General features: G+C 38.9%; 1 protein-coding gene across 1 annotated transcript in view; it reads right to left on the bottom strand.

Annotated features, from left to right (window-relative positions):
• Positions 1 to 16,865, bottom strand: part of LOC104241290 (protein FORGETTER 1) — a 49,388-nt gene continuing 32,523 nt past the window's right edge. The window contains exons 18-32 of the mRNA XM_009796225.2: positions 15,261 to 15,358; positions 15,050 to 15,185; positions 14,730 to 14,836; positions 14,399 to 14,494; positions 14,215 to 14,302; positions 13,991 to 14,111; positions 6,913 to 7,024; positions 6,715 to 6,838; positions 6,572 to 6,649; positions 6,362 to 6,480; positions 4,639 to 4,692; positions 4,403 to 4,505; positions 3,307 to 3,435; positions 1,178 to 1,289; positions 1 to 382 (exon numbers count right to left, since the gene is read on the bottom strand). Of these exons, the coding sequence (XP_009794527.1) occupies positions 351 to 382; positions 1,178 to 1,289; positions 3,307 to 3,435; positions 4,403 to 4,505; positions 4,639 to 4,692; positions 6,362 to 6,480; positions 6,572 to 6,649; positions 6,715 to 6,838; positions 6,913 to 7,024; positions 13,991 to 14,111; positions 14,215 to 14,302; positions 14,399 to 14,494; positions 14,730 to 14,836; positions 15,050 to 15,185; positions 15,261 to 15,358 (1,509 nt within the window). The 3' untranslated portion in view covers positions 1 to 350. The remainder of the gene's footprint in view (positions 383 to 1,177; positions 1,290 to 3,306; positions 3,436 to 4,402; positions 4,506 to 4,638; positions 4,693 to 6,361; positions 6,481 to 6,571; positions 6,650 to 6,714; positions 6,839 to 6,912; positions 7,025 to 13,990; positions 14,112 to 14,214; positions 14,303 to 14,398; positions 14,495 to 14,729; positions 14,837 to 15,049; positions 15,186 to 15,260; positions 15,359 to 16,865) is intronic.

The following is a 16,865-nucleotide window of genomic DNA, read 5'->3' as shown; positions in this document are numbered from 1 at the left end:
TGACACAGATGAACTGAGAGGAAACTGTATTGAATTCTAACACTCTGTATATTTTGAAGGTTAGATACAAAACTGTGGCAGAATTTCCAGCAACCCCAAAATTGCCCTATGATTTAAATGATTTAATTTACAAGGAATGGATATTCCAAAAAAATTATGCAAAAGAATTATGACAGCGATGCGAGGGTGCCCCAATCTCATTCCCTGGACCTTGTAACAAAGACTGCTTTTCTACCACCATACAATGCGCTTCATTCTGAAAGCGTACAATGACAACTCCATCTTGCTAGGCCATTCCATCAACTTTTGAAATCATCTATACTTGGCACAAAAAACCTTAATTGCTCCTCTCATTCGTCAACATCTTGGACCCATGCCAAATCTGCTATCAAAATTTCAGCACAAATCATATTTAACCAATAAAAGGCACGTCATTTACAAATTATCGAGTCAACCAAACAAGTGAAGAATAATGGATTCCACTGAATCAATCACACTAACTGGAAAGATGTCTCATGCTATGGAATTCTGAATTACAAACTAAATCACAAGACGTGGCACCTGGGAGTCTAGCAACCATTTTGAGACCCACTTCATTTCTGTGTTCATATAGAACTCTCTTAGATTTTCTACCCTAGAGACAAACATGTACAAAAGATGGTCCCAACAAGACATTAATTTGATTTGCAATGCACTAAGATAAAATGAGAGACTTATGATACTTCTCTTATTAAACATGAGGGCATGTCTAGAGGTGTTAAGAAATGGACCTTGGGCCTAACTCAACCCCAAAAAATAAGCTCATGAGGTGAGGATTACCCAAAACCATATAAGGCGACAAACATCCATCCCTCAACCAATATGGAAAGCAATCCCCCCCCCAACAATCCCCTGCACGCCCACGCCTGCCGACTTGAACATAGATAATATAACATGGGAGCCCAACATTGGAAAACACAATAACAGGGATGGCCCTGGCTCTAATGCCATATTAACAAATGGACTTTGGGCCAAACTCAACCTCAAAAGCTAGCTAATGAGGTGAGGATAGCCCAAAACCAGAAGACAAACAACCATCCCTGCCAATATGGGACACATAACAAGAGGAATCAAACCCCCAAAGTTGGTTGCAATGCACTAGATACAATTGTGAAAGGAGAGTCAAGAGTATTATAACCTTGAAGCACTGATTCTACTGCTGCATTTGGGATAAGCAACCCTACAATTCGCTGACTGTCAGTCGTTGTCACAATCCGTACAATGCGGATTCTCCGATGGCTTTGGCGAGCCTGTATCCAACAACAATTGGGAACCAGTAAACGAGTGAGGATGGTGCAACAACCCTTTTAGAAGAAAATTATCTCTCTCGACGCAAGAAATAAAGCACAAACGATTGTAGCAAAATCTCAGATGCAATGGCCAGAAGACTTTCTCTAGCTATGTAGAGGATTTATATACTGAGCCTGCTCACTTTAAACCTACAGTATCCCTTTTTTGTTCATCAAGTGTCAACAATGGTAGTGATATCTGGCAGTAGGAATACTGTACTTGAATTTTGATAAATCAACTCAATTAACAGGCAAATGATTTCAGAAAAGAATGGCACGATGTGCTATCTAATTCATTGGTGACTTCACTTGTGCAATCTAAATAATCATTAGTGTTACATAATGAAAAACAGAAAAAAACAGTCATGACCACCTACCTTCCTCACATATAAATGTACATGCAGAGGGAGAACAGCAAACAATCAGTACCCAGAACCTTCAGATCAGAAGATAAAACCATCTATAATGAATCAGCCAAAAAATCTGTGAAAAAGTAGGGATGCAGGCATTGTCATGTTGGTGTGGGATAGATAGAAACACTTTGCTGGTCTGGTGGACAAACACCTCTGAGTTTAGACCTCCAAGATTTATTCAATGTAGCTGTAGATCAAAAATCCACAATTGCAGACAACATAAGAACTGCATAATCGTAAGACTGAGGTAATGACTGGGGGAAATAATTTGGTTATTGAATAGGCATGAGAGATTGGGTGGAAATCCCCACTCAACATGATCAGTTGACAAAAAAAGTGTTTTTCAGTCGAATCCTATTTGGTTGAATAGCAGCCAAGGAAGCATTAGTGATACTGGACAGGGTTAATAAAGTAGGCGTACACTTGTGCTAACAGATATCCCATGAGTGGTAAAAAGGAAGAGACTATAACACACTTGTTTCTTCACTGTACTATGGCTACTGAATTGTGGAATACTTTTCTTAACCTCTAAGAACTCCCCTTGATCGTGCCTATCAGTGTGGCCAGATGTTCCCAAGTGCGGCAAGGAAATCCAGTACCAAAGAAACTACAGATGTTGTTGAAAGCTGTTGCGTTTTGCTTTGGTTGGACATTATTGAAGGAGAGAAGAGAACATGCTTCAATGACATGCAACAAATTCTAGTATCCTTAAGAGAAGATGTTTGCACACGTTTTTTCTTTCCTGATCAGACACCATTGTTTTAACTAGTCTAGAAAATCTCCCAACTTTTTGAGCTCCTTGGAGCTGAAAGTGCAAGCTTTCTATGAATTATATGGACAGTAATTTTTTTGTGCGAATTATATGATTATTAACCCCCCCCCCCCACACACACACACCCAAAAGAATGCCACTTAGAAAACATGGGCAAACAACCGGTGAATAAGGAAGAGATAAAAGGCCGTAACTGTGAAACAAGATCTTAAAGGAAATGGACAGAAGATGTGAGGCGGTTATCAAAGATTGTGCTGTGTGTGTGGCAGGTACAGGGTTCAATATATAATTCTAATCATCGCTTATCCTTGGGATTTTTGCAGATCAAAATGAACATTTCCAATGGAAGTGTTATAGTCAGTAATATAGCAAGCTTGACATAAGCATCTTGTGCTGGTTCTGTTTGACGTTTCAGGCAATGCTCACATGACATTCTGTTTAGCAAGAGCCTTACAGTTATGGGTCAAAATATTACTTGATAGCAGCCATTTCCATTTGCTGTCCTTCTAAAGCCAACTTACGTTCCACATGGTTTTGGATTTTGTTGGTCGTATACAGTTTTTTTAGCAAGATAATCAGTTCTCAGCATTTTGTTTCTACTTTCTTTATCTTCTGACTTTCTCCATCTCTTGATTCACTTATCAGTTATCATGAGATACTCTTATTTTTTAGCGTATTCCTCACTTATGGATTTCTCAGCTCATGTATCGCATGTGTGACACATCCAAGATATATCAGAGAATATACTGTAGGAAAACGATATTGAAAAACAAATGAAAGAAGAATATCTTACTTGCTTAGAGAGCGCCTTCTCAACAGTTCCCCACACAGGAAGTATAAGACCACCTAACACATTAACTTCTTGTAATCTTCTACCGACTGTGCAGAAACTGCCTAGCTTACATTTTGGGCCATGCATACACTGCAGGTGAAACCCAGAATGAGTTCTGAAAGAAGTGATGCTTGAAATACTCAGCAACAACAAATCCACGAATACTCCAAGGGCATTTTCATAATCCAATAAAACAAAACAAAGTTAGCTGAGCTTTTTATGGCAATAAGGTGAGTCTCCTCTCTCTACATTACTTACAACAATCAAGGCCTAATAGAAACATTTAAGGGTGATCCTCTCGTTTTTTTCCCCCATGAAGCCTAGCTAGAATCAACATTTTTGGGTTAAAAGTATAAGTTTGCCCCATCAAATTGATTTTATTTTTATTTTATTTTCTATTTACGGGCAAATAAAGGTGTACTAGAAACGCAATAAAAGGAGGGATGCAGCCTGTTCAAATCAAGGCAATACCAGCTATATACAATGGATACATACACTGAAACCTAAAAATTGTTCCAGATATATCCACATCCTGTACCTAGTACTCTCTGAAAACACAAATACAAGGTCATTTATCAAGGTTAATCTTTTATTCAGCAGTGTGCATCATTGTCTTTCTTCCTCTTTTAATCACCATAGTTCAAGCAACAGTCCAGCCTTTGAGTTCTGTCATAATATTCATCAAAAGATTTTAGTCTTTTCCACATCTGAGCCCCAGGAAATACCGAATTCCGCCGAAAATCCCGCACTGGTTCCTATTTGAGAAGAGATTATGTCTAAAACGAGGATTGCAATTAATAGTTTCCAATGAATCAATTTGAACTGCTCCATTTTCCCAGGTCTTTTCTTCTATCAGATGAACTCTCCCATATCAGGCTAGTGAAAATGGAAGTTCAATGGGAATTTTATTTGCTATTAGATAACCAATTCATAAACAAGATCAGGATGCAGCAAAACACTGGAATGCTGATCCTATGACATAAAAAGATCAAGGAAGCTTCCCAAGGCACTTTTCATCAGGGTATCCTGCAAGATATATGATCATAAAGAATTTTACCTGTTTCAATGAAACATCATATTCATCTTCCCATCCATGACGGGCCTTTTCTAAGGAAGATAGTTTTCGGTACTTGTCTTTCAATTCTGCGAGGGGCATCTCCCTAGACATTGAGAAGTGTCAAGTAAAGCACAGCACAAGGAAGAGGAAGATGGGTTAGGGTGCAGAGCACGAAGCAGTCAATTCCTAAAAGGAAGAAGTTAACCTAAAGCCCAAAAGTCAAAAACCTTTAGTACCTAAGGGCCTCTCCAACAGTTGGACGAAATACCTTGTACATTCCTGAAGCAGAACTGAAATAATCACGAAACAGAAAGATCAAAATCACGGGCATTTGGACAAAAGGCACCTTTTTGAACAAAATCAACATTGCACTCTTTAAATTAATCAAATTTGAACATTATAAAAGAAAAAAAATCCAACTACAGGAATAAGACTTAGACCATGCATGAGCCTGCATTAGTTGTGAAAGGAAGGCCAGCTAGGGGAACATCACGCTATGTCTCTTTCCAATTCATACAAAATCTTCAAATTGCTAGATGAAAGCTTGAGAATGGCACATTTTTTACTTCGAAGTTTCATGAGGTATAAATGGTGCACGTCGTCCGAAGACAATTTTGTTTTAATTGATGAAACCAGCAAGGAACCAGCTAAAAGTTGGAACTGTAGAGAACCCCTCTGGAGAGTAAGGGTTTTAGGAGTAGAAGTAAGACAGAATGTATACATGTACATCCTCTTGTTTAAACCAGAATGCCAATAAACATAAACATCTATCACAGTTATCAAGAATAAAGAAGTTTGGTTTATAGTCCCCTTGTTTTGTGGTACAAATCTTGTCTGTACTTCCACTGGTAGAACAGAATTCACTCCTAGAAATTTTTCTTTCACGAAGAGCTTCTTAACACACAATAACAATATCTCATGAAAGAAAGAAGGGATTCGTAGTGTGCCAGAAGATCCACTTTAGCATGACCCAATTCAGCCCAAATATACGAGAAAACTGAGCCCAAAGTTGTCTAGCCACTGAGTAAGCATATGAATCTGTAGAGTTAAAAGAGTGATGTTTTGTTTCTGATGAATTTTTTGCAAATCCACCACCCACAAGGTCTATTAGGTTAAATAATTGGATGCCATTCTTGAGAACCATATTTTCTCTAGGACCGCTACTCTTTTATATACTTGTATACTGGGGTTTTCTCCAAAAATATTCCTTCATCAAATGATAACAAGGAAATTAGATAAAATTCTGAAATGGAGGAGCCTCACAAGATTGGAAGATGCCTAACAAGTTATATAGGACAGTTGTCAGTAATGTTAAAATAGATGAATTCCGTTGAAATGAAAATGTTAAAATAGATGCACAGTCATTTAAGATTGAACAAGATTACAATGATCATACACAACAACAGATGCAAGAAGCATAAATAGATGCTAAAATGAGAAAAGATAGCATGAGATTGTCTAGTTACGACCTAAGTTGAATATGATTATCCAAGGTCTTAAAATTAGATGAGATAAACCTAAAATCAAATGGAGAGAAGTTGTCACAGAAAACCTTAAGTTTCTCCTAATAAATGCATACTTAGCTAAAAATAAAACAAATGGATCTATATAAGTTTCTATCAACTATTTGGGATTAAATTAGTTATCCATGTAAGGTAAGCGTGAGATATAGAAAATCCTTAAGTTGCCTTAAAGGGCAGCCATGTGCATTAAGTTTCTGCTATGCACGGGGAAATGGACTTGGATAGAGCGGAAAAGGTACAAATCACTCATAAAGCCCAGATGATTTGGGATTGGGATTGAAATGTAGTTGACTGATTGACGTAGACATAATACTTTGTGCATGCAAAAGAAATACAACCTGGTCCCTTATACCAAGTTGAATAAGGTTGACTGCACTTGCAAACCAAAATACCAATATACAGAAATAACAAAACTACTGACCAAAAATTTCCATACCCTTCAAATGCTAATAGAAAATGCCGTCTTCCCAACCATTCTCGTTTGGATTCATAGAATCCACTATTAGTTGAACTAGACTCATCCTTTTGCTTCTCTTCAAGCAACGCATATGCTGACTACAGGTGGAAAATAAAAGGTTACACAGAAAACTTGGAAGTTAGCCATCTAACTCAAGTTTATAATGGTAATATATACATATATATATACCTCCCAAATGAGTCCACGATCCAATGTAAAAGTAAACAATATGGTTGAAGCCCCGGACAAGTTGTCAATATGAACAGTCTGTAATAGGTTGATGTCACAACATGTTTTATATAAGAATGCAAAGACAACAGGAACAGCATAACCTTTGGCGTCCCTTGTAGTTCAACAGTGGTAGCTTTCATATCAACAATTCCAGAGTCTAAATGTCCTTCAAGGCGTGCATTCTGAACTAAAAGATCAAGAATGCTGACAAATAACTCAAAAAGCCTGAATTCAAAACAAACTTTTTGGTTACAGACATGGATAGCAAGCATCCATATTTAAATTGATAGATAATAAACCTATTTTGGATTTCAGGTGGCAATCCCAAGAGCCTGTTAAGGAAACGCCCAACATCATGCATGTCCGAATCAACTATACGGCCAGAAAGCTTTCCAGAGTCCTTTCCATTACCTTAAAGATCAGCAAAAGCAAAGAGTGGAAAAAGGGTAAGTTTGGGATGAGAGGGTGAACACTGAAATACTAGTCACCAAACCCAAACAAGTTTGACTATTTTTTTTAAGAAGGAAAACTTAACTGCCTTCAGCAACGGACAATAATTCTTCCTAGCATGTAAAGGAAACACGAACAAACACCACCGGCCACAAAGATGCATGAATGTATGCACAACCATGTATGCGGGCACAAAAATATAAAAATTCTTAAGAGTCTCTGATAAAAGCCCTCCAAGTTATAGAAAGCAACTTATAAGTGTTGAGAGTCTCCCACATCTGACGGTGAAGGGGACTTGGTCTCCTAATATGGCGTGGGCAATCCTTACCTTGTAAGCTAGCTTTTGTGGTTGGGTTAGGCCCAATGTCCATTCTCTATCATGGTATCAGAACCGTACCCATCCCAATTCTTTGTTACACCAATGTTGGACCCCCATATTATATTGTCTACACTTCAGTTGGCAGGCTTGGGTGTGCAGGTTGGGAGGGCGCGGGTGTTGAGAGCCTCCCACATTTGATGGGGATGGGGGACTTGGTCTACTGCTTGAGCAATCCTCACTTTCTAGCTTTCGGGGTTGAATTATGCTCAATGTCCATTTCTTTATTAATAAGTGCTCTTTTTTATCCTTAAGTCCAATACCACCTATGCAGAGAGCATGTGTGGGCTTTTATTTTTTTTGAATTGATAACTTTTGTATATATTAATAACATCAATACATTGGTTGTACTGAAAACCAGATTTACAAGTAGGTGGTAAGTAGATGTGCTGGTGTGCAACCTAGCAAGATCCTAGTATGTCTACGATTGTCAATGTATCTTCTATGTAAATCTGTTTACACCAAAAACAAAAAAGAAGAATACAATTGAGTTTGATCTTCTGTACTGGGTTGCTTCTATCTTCAAAACATCTAGCATTTTTTTCCCTCCAGACTGTCCACCAGATACAGGCCGGGACAGTCCTCCATCTATCTCTGTTAGTTGCTTCAGCACCAGCTTCTTCCCAACTATAAAGAACTTCATTAATCCTGCATGGCATTGTCCATGAAATACCCCTAAGACTAATAAAGATTTTCCATAGTTGGACTGTTATCTTGCAATGTAGAAATAAATGGCTAACAGTCTCAGCATTTTCCCCACATAGGAAACATCTTGAACAGAGTGAAATTCCTCTTTTTATGAGATTATCCTGGGTTAATACAGCCTCCTTTGCTAGTAGCCAAGAGAAACATGCTACCTTATATGGAATCTTTGTTCTCCATATATGCTTCCATGGACAAGCATCTACCTGAAGATCATTTTGATTCAAAATCTTATATGCACCCTTCACCTGATAGACCCCTCTGTTGTGCCTCTGCTACTAAAGTGAATCCACCCCTTCCTCTAATCCTTTAAATGCTTCCACCTCTTTGTAGAGGTCAGCTAATTTTGTTATCTTCCAGTCATTCAATTGTCTTCTAAGAGTGAGTTTTCATCCTTGATAACTCCACATATCAGCTACTGTCCTATGCTGGTTTTGTGTCAAACCAAACATATCGGGGTATCTTTCCTTTAGGCTTCCATGTCCCAACCAATTATCATTCCAGAATAATGTGTTCCTTCCGTTGTTCACTCTTATGGAGGAATGAATCTTCATTATAGGCCAAAGTTCTCTGATGGATTTCCACACACTAACTCCATATGATGTGCTGACTTTGTTTGACACCCAGTTATTTTCCTCACCATACTTAGCTTTGATCACTTTGCTCCATAAAGTTTGAGGTTCTTGAAAATATTTCCCTAGCCATTTCATTCTAAGAACCTTGCTTTGATTCTTCAAAATTTCTTATTCCTAAACCACCTTGTTTTTTGGCCATTGTGAGGGTCTTCCATTTAACTAAATGGAAGACCTTTTTCTCCTTATTCCCTTGCCAGAGAAAGGATCTTCGGAGTTTGTCCAGTCTCTGTATGATTCCTGCAGGAATTGGGAATAAAGACATCATGTAAGGAAGTGAGTCTAATACTGAGTTGATTAAAACTAGCCTATCCCCCATTGATAGGTATTGCGATTTCCATCTTGACAGCTTCTTATCACACTTTTCAATGACTGAATTCCAGATCTCTTTGGATTTGGATCTTGCACCAAGAGGCATCCCAAGGTATACAGTTGGTAGGGACCCTACTTCTCCTCCCATTATCTGTGTCAGTTGCTCCATGTTATTAACTTCATTAATGGGATAGATATGGCTCTTTCTCCAGTTGATGTGTCGTCCCGAAATTCCCTCAAATAAGACCAAGATGATCCTTAGAAACCTAAGTTGCTCCTCTTCAGCGTCACAGAAGACTAGAGTATCATCAGCATATTGAAGATGTGTGATCTCTAGACTGTTTGCTTCATTCCTGTGAACCTCGAAACCTTTAATCCATCCATTTACTTTGACCGTTTTAATCATGTTGTTCAGTCCTTTCATGGCTATAATGAATAGAAAGGGAGATAAAGGATCACCTTATCTTAGACCTCTGTGTGCATGGAAGAAACCTTCAGGAGATCCATTTATGTGAATGGAGAAGGTAACAGTAGATATGCAAAATTTCATCCAACTGATCCATTTCTGCCCAAAACCCATTTGTTCTAACAATTTCAGTAGAAAGCTCTAGTTGACATGATCATAAGCCTTCTCAATATCTAGTTTGCATAAGATTCCGAGTTCTTTCTTTTTGATTCTTGAATCCACAGCTTCATTAGCAATCAACACTGCATCTATTATTTGTCTTCATTTGATGAAAGCCATTTGTTGAGCATCTACTAGTTTTCCTACCACCCTCTTAAGTCTTTCAGTCAAGACTTTTGAGAGTAGTTTGTAGAAACTCCCTATCAGACTGATTGGCCTAAAATCTCTCAATTCTTTCGCACCTGTCTTCTTTGGAATCAAGGCTATGTATGTTGCATTGAAACTTTTCTCAAACATCTCTTGGGAATGGAAGTTATTGAAGGCCTTCATGATGTCGTGCTTCAAAATATCTCAGCACATAATGAAAAAACCCATTGTGTATCCATCTGGACCTGGGGCCTTGTCAGTTGCACACATCTTCAGACAGCTCAGGACTTCTTGTTCCTCAAATTTACTCTGTAAAGACTCCTTCTCTGATTTAGAGATTTTTGGACTATTTTCGAAATTGACTGTCGGTCTCCACTCTCTGATTCAGAGCTCTTAATTGTTGTGTTGCCTAGAAACCTGCCAATTGACTCAGCAATTTTGATTTTTGCAATCCCAGATTTACTTTACAACTTCTGCTCCATTCTTTTAGCTTGTCTTTGAGAGTTTTTAATTTGCAAGCTAAAATATAGTCTGGTCTTCCTGAAAATTCAAAAGATGTCCACCAGTTTCTAATTCTGTCATAAAAACCTTCCACATTCAGCCATCAGTTTTCAAACTTGAAGTATGATTTAGCTTGTTCCAAGACACCACAGCATAGAGCCACTGGTGCATGGTCAGAAATCAGCCTTTGTTGGAGAGTTTGCTTGATATTTCTGAAGCTTTCCTCCCATTCTTCTGAAATGAGAAATCTATCAATTCTAGAAGCAGTTGTATGATTATCCCCTTTGAACCAAGTATAGTAGCCTCCTTCGAGTTGAAGATCTATCAACTCCATGTCTTCTATAAAATCCGAGAATTTCACCATCTCTCTGGACCTCCTCGAGCATTCCCATTTTTCAGAAGGGTACCTTGTGACGTTAAAATCACCACAGACTACCCAAGGGCCTTCCATCAATCCCCTCACTGCGCCAATTTTTCTCCATACTGTTCTTCTTTTTATTCTGCAATTTGGAGCATACACTCCTGTTATATGACATTGAAATTCTGTAAAAGAGCCTCGAACTTGCATGTCAAAGTGTATGCATCAGTCTGTAACACCTACCCTTTCCATACTCTGCAATCTCATAGTAACAAAATCCCCCCTCTCGTGCCGCTAGCTTCTAAACATGCATACCTCACCCATCTCCCACCCCAAATTTGATTGACTATCCCCTCCACTTTTGTCTCCTGCATACAGATAATGTCTGCCTTCCAATTCAGTACTTGACTTTTTATGATCTCCTTTTCTTCTTGTCATTTAATCCCCGTACATTCCATGAAATTAAATTGATCTTCATATTGCAATAATAGATAGATCTCTTCCCCTACTCCTTTTTCCATCACTCTTGAATTTGACATCAAAGAAGGTTAATCCTTTTAATTCCAGTGAGCCTTTGAACCTTTGTTTCTTCACCTCCATCTCTGTCTCCACTCTTCTAACTTGTCTGCAACTGTCAATTTGCATTAGTAACTCCAATGCTTCTTCTTCATGGCCTTGAAAATCTACTCCAAACATTTTCCCCAATCTGATCATATTTTGATGGACCCACAATGTCGCATCCATCTCTTTATCTATTACTGGATTGTGTTATTGTACTGATATAGGAGTAAACTCCTCGATTTCCCAATCTTGGATAGAGTTGAAGTGCTTTAGCTGTTGTTGGTGCTCCAATGCATTTTCAACTTGATCTTCCCCCATCTTTTTGTTTTTAGTATGTTCCCCTGCCTTCTGTCCCAGTATTCCTATCTCTGCTTCACCTTCTTGTTGATCGCAACTCATATGTGTTGCATGTGGCATAATTTCAAGGTTTGCAATGGGAATTGGATCCCCTGGATTGGATTCTTTGACTTTCAAGTAAGAGGTGCACCTCAGTTCCTCAATATGAGGCGTCAGCCTAAATTCATTAGTGGTCTCACACGAGAGATCATTAAAAATGACTTGTGCAGCCAAATCAGACTCATTTGATTTCACCTCATTTTTCGCCGCATTAATGCTCATATTTGTCGGACTTGGACCTTGCGTATGTTGCACCCATGCCTTTCCCTTATTATTATTTTGCAATATGGTGCATCCCACTTGGTCGCCCATGTTTCTCTCTGCTCCAAAGCTATGTGTGTTTTCCGACGACTTCAGCTCAAATCTTGCTTGTTTTTCAGCCTAGATTGGGATGAAAAATTTGATCCATTCTCTTTCAATCCCAATCTCATTAGGAATCTTTCTGCTATCACCAACAATTTGAATTCTAGCCCACTTAAGGTGATTTTTGAGATCAGTTTCTTCTTCAGTAGCAATCCATCCCCCAGAGATCTCCTATTTCTTTGAAGATCTTTTGTGACCACAGATGTAAGGGAATCCCCATGGCTCTAATCCAGCATGTTTCCACAATTTGAGAGTTTGGAATGCATCCAGCAGTGTAGTTCCACCATTCCAGATGAAGCTTGAACTTTTTCCATCTCCAATCTCCTTGCAAAATCTGCTCAGCCATGTATCTGTTCGGAAACTCAAATAGAAACATGTTGCCAGTCATGTCATACATGTTGACTCCATATGCTTTGTTCCATGAAGCAGTACCCCATCTCCTTATGTCTGCTAAAGTGGGTCTCTCGGTGATTTCTTTCCCAAAATACCCAATAATGCATCTTTTTAGTAAACATGTGTCCTCTGCTCCTGAAGGTTCCAAAACAGAGATATCTCTATTGTTTGTACTGACATTTGCCTCTCGAAGGGTATTGTATTGCCATTTACTCTCCTTAACTGCTTTGACATAAGGATAGTTGTCCACAGTGTTTCTGGGTGGTACTGTGGTATTCATCTTGGGGGCATGATAGATGAATCTTTCTATCTTAGCTGCTATGTCTTTCCAGTATGCATTCAAAGCTAACTCTGGGATTATAACAACTGACCTCCCTTCTCCCTTTAGTGACAGAATACTCATATATCTTCCATGAGCGTTAAATTTCCTAGTGCAGAAATGTTCTATCATTTGGTCCTTATACTTCCATCTCTTCACTAAATTCTTTTGATCTGTCGAGGCTTCTTTAAAGACAAAGCAAATCCATTCCATTGTCTTTCTACCCATGGATAATCGTCTCATCATGTTGCGGCTTCTCTCCACCCATTCAAACCATATATCTTTGTTGGAGTTCCATCTGGTGATGTCGAAAGATTTGAATCCGGCGTTGAAGTATATCCTGTTGTCTCCCATATTTTACTAACCAGCTGCTCAGGTTATGACGATTATAGAGGGTGTTTGGTAGTAATCACAGTGGGTGAATACTGATTCCGAAGGAGATGTTTGGCTCCGTTGAGAAGCTCCTTGTAATGGTATTATGCAGACTTTGAGAAGAAGAAGAGAGAGTTCTGTTTTGCAGCTGAATGAAAAATGATTGAAAAATGGCCGGAAAAAAGCTTCCCGTCGCCGGAGAAAAGTAAAAGTGGTCGAAATCTAGAACTGCAAGTATGGATTGGGTCGGAAAAGGGTGCTGAAGAGGCTATCCTAAGAAAAAATTTGAAAAGTTGCCTGGAATAGTCTCAAGCGCCAGCGTGTGGTGGAGTGTTCGCCGGCGACTGGCCACGCGTGGGAGATCCGATGTCGGATCTGTTTGCAGGGGTAGGCTCGCGTCACTATTGGCTCTCCGATGGTGTTTGTATGAACTCAGAATTCCAGGTTCTCAGGCTCCTCGGGGAGTGTGCCTGAGAGCAGATTTTTCAGTACTGTTGCAGCAATTGAAGTTTTTCCATGTGTGGGCTTTTATTAATATTGAAAAACCTAAAAGAGGAAAGTACAAGTAAGGGGGCTAGACCTTACCATATTTTCCTATTGAGGGCCGAAAGAACAACATATATAGCAGGCTGGTCTAATGAGCAAGTAGCCATTAAGTTAGCATCGAATGGTTTTACAGAAGAACCTTTCCTCTTTCTTTCTTTTTTTTTTTTTTTTTTTTTTGATTAAAGACGTTTTCCACAGTCAGAAGATACTTGATTGAGAGGCTGTGATGACTTAGAGAGCCCTGATAAACTTCTTATGCTAGTATTCATTTGTCTCCACTAACAATACTTTAAATTGATTCATTTAAAGAGCTAAATGTAGTACCAAGAACTGAGTCTCTTATTATTCCAACAGAAACAAGCGCAGCTTTCCCCTTCAAAATGAAATCCTGTATAGCATCTGGTTTATCAGCAGAACAACCTGGTGGTACAAGTGGCAAAGGATCCTGCAAACCATAGATTGACTTTTGATTTGCACATATACATGCTAAAGTGGGAAAGGAATCGAATACAAGATAAAAATGACAGTATCAAGCAGCAGTAAGACACCTGCTCCATGATGCCTCTATACAACATCATCAGGGCCCTCTTCCCAAAGGAACTATCATAGTTATAAGCACTAAGAGATGGTCCAGCTCTGCAATATATCAAGAGCAATTGAAAAGAGCCACTGATTCACATGCATGTTGTCATAATCAGACTTGCAATATATGCTAAACAATATCGCACTCACCGTCGATCTCCTTGAGTCAGTGCCCCAAGTGATTCAAGTCTCTTAGCAACCACAGATGCAAACCGCCGTTCTCCACCAAGATTAGTAAAAAGTAGCCTGTATATTGAGAAAGAGAAAAATATCACATGTGAAAGATATGATATAAGTACTTTATACAGGGAGATTGATTTTTGACAAGTATGAAAAACATATTTAGTGGCAACTTGTAAAGTCAAGGTACGCCATCATATAGTTACAATGGCAACTCGAGTTACAATGGTGACTCGTACAGTCCAGGTTTTCCATCATATAGCAGAATCATTACTCACGTATAAACAGACACGGTACCTACTTATACTCAGGTGCAGAAGCTTGATTTGAGCGATGAGTTCTTCCAAACTGCTGAATTGCCCGATCAGCACTCCAAGGTAATTCCAAAGTCAAATGAACCCTTCTTCTCTGACATAAGGGAAGAAATTCAAACAACATAATCAGAAAACAGCTACCAAAAGCAGCCATCAATTAAGGATCGGAAGATAAATATAGAAAAGAGGGGGTGTCTACTACATTCACACACACACACATAATACATATAGATATATATATATTTAACAATCTTCATTGAAGTGGTCATGCAGTAAATGATGAAAACAAAAAAAATCAAAAAGCTACCTGGTTTAAAGCCCTTCTATCAGCTTGCAAAGAAACTCCAGCTGACCCAGCTTCAGAAATTATAGCTACCAGCTTCTTCCCATCCATGAAAAGCTGCTTCTCATGTATATTAACCATTTCCATGGATACATCCTTCCTGAAGCAAGAAAAATTTGCTCAGCTATTATGAGAAAGAAAAGATATAATCTGATTTAAAACATCGCAAACTCACGTGTTTCGTGCCTGATAGGTTACACCTTTTCCACCAGATGCCCTCACAAGCATGCCCTTTCTCCCTGTTATTTCTGCCACTTTCTCTGGGCCCCCAAGCTGCGTAAGACTTGAAATATGTAAATCTTGCTTGTAATGCCTCAAAGAGGCACTTGGGTTGGGTGCAAAGGTGGAATTTGCAAATGCATAAACCACCTAAACATTTTGAGCAGCCTACCTAATTTTTTCCATTGAATAGTGGTGTGATATGGCAAATTTAACTTGTAATGTCTCAAAAGTTGCAACTGGTGCCCAGGAAAAGGCTTATAACTACAGTAGAGAATGGATGCTTGTACAATTAGTACAATCAATTGGAATCTGACAAATAACAGGTTTGCCATTGATGATAGGCTATAATTGCGTATTTTAGTCGATTATTACATTCTAATTTACTGCACTTTAATTGAGTTTGAGTTTTAATCGCTAGTGTTTCGCAATAATTGTGTGTTTTATGCCTTGTAGGAGTGATTCCGAGCTATGTAGATGTTATGAAATGAATTCAAGTGATTTAGAGCTTTGAAGTCTGAGTAAAAGCCCAAGGAATTAAGCCGGGATTGTGTTCGGGGATCAACGGATGATAGTTAAGAACGAACGATGAATCGAGTAGGCATATTGCGCACTGTCTAGTAAAATGCACATAACTTTTCGCTCAGAACTCCATTTGGGCTCCACAATATATGGTTGGAAAGCTAACTCAAAGGGCTACAAGTTTCATGTTTTACGTTTTTCCAAATTTCCAACAAAACAGGGTGAAAAGTGCGTGGCAAGTGCTCGGCCGTGCACTGGCCGCGCATGTCAGGCAGAACACTGGTCAAAATGCACGGTCAATCCGGGGTTGATCCGCGGCCGCGCACGTGAGTCCGAGGAAAAATAGTCCAAGGCCAATTTTGTAATTTCAAAGATGACTAACCTAGACCTATATAAAGCCAGACTCGCCCAAAAAGAAAGGAGACTGACTTTTGACATAATTTAGACCTAAGGAGGCTAGAACACACTAGGAGCAAGGCGGAGAATTCTTCTACAAGTTTTTCACTTCCTTCTTCCTATTTTCATTATTGGTTATGAATTCTAGTATTGTAGTTATGTATACTATTATGAATAGCTAATTTGTTATCTAGCGTTATGATGGAACCTTTTGGAGGATGATTTTCGTGTTACGTTAATATAGATTTGCTGTAGTATTTTCTCTATTTGTTCAACTACGTTTTTATTGTGGTTGGGTGAAGAGCTCTCAATCAATTGTGCCTATTTAGAGTGTACTACTCGGGAGAGAGTGCACATTTAGGTAGTTATTGAACAACATCACTCCTAACGTATATGAGGGATCAATACAGAGGGTCTAAAGGTGGGATTAGGGATAACGAAACCTTGGTGCGATCCGAGTGAGTCGTACTTCATGCCAGGTAGAGTAATTCGGGAGAATATGTCTAGTAAATTGTGGTAGTTACTCGGGAGAGAATTACGACACTTAGAGCGCTCATGATCTGTAGAGAATACTTAGGCGAAATTATAGAAGACGTAGCGAAAAGGATTCCGACAATTGGAGAAATCATAACTCTAGACCTCC

This window comes from Nicotiana sylvestris, chromosome 8 (assembly GCF_000393655.2).
Source record: "Nicotiana sylvestris chromosome 8, ASM39365v2, whole genome shotgun sequence".
Taxonomy (NCBI): domain Eukaryota; kingdom Viridiplantae; phylum Streptophyta; class Magnoliopsida; order Solanales; family Solanaceae; genus Nicotiana; species Nicotiana sylvestris.
This window is presented reverse-complemented; position numbering and strand designations above follow the sequence as displayed.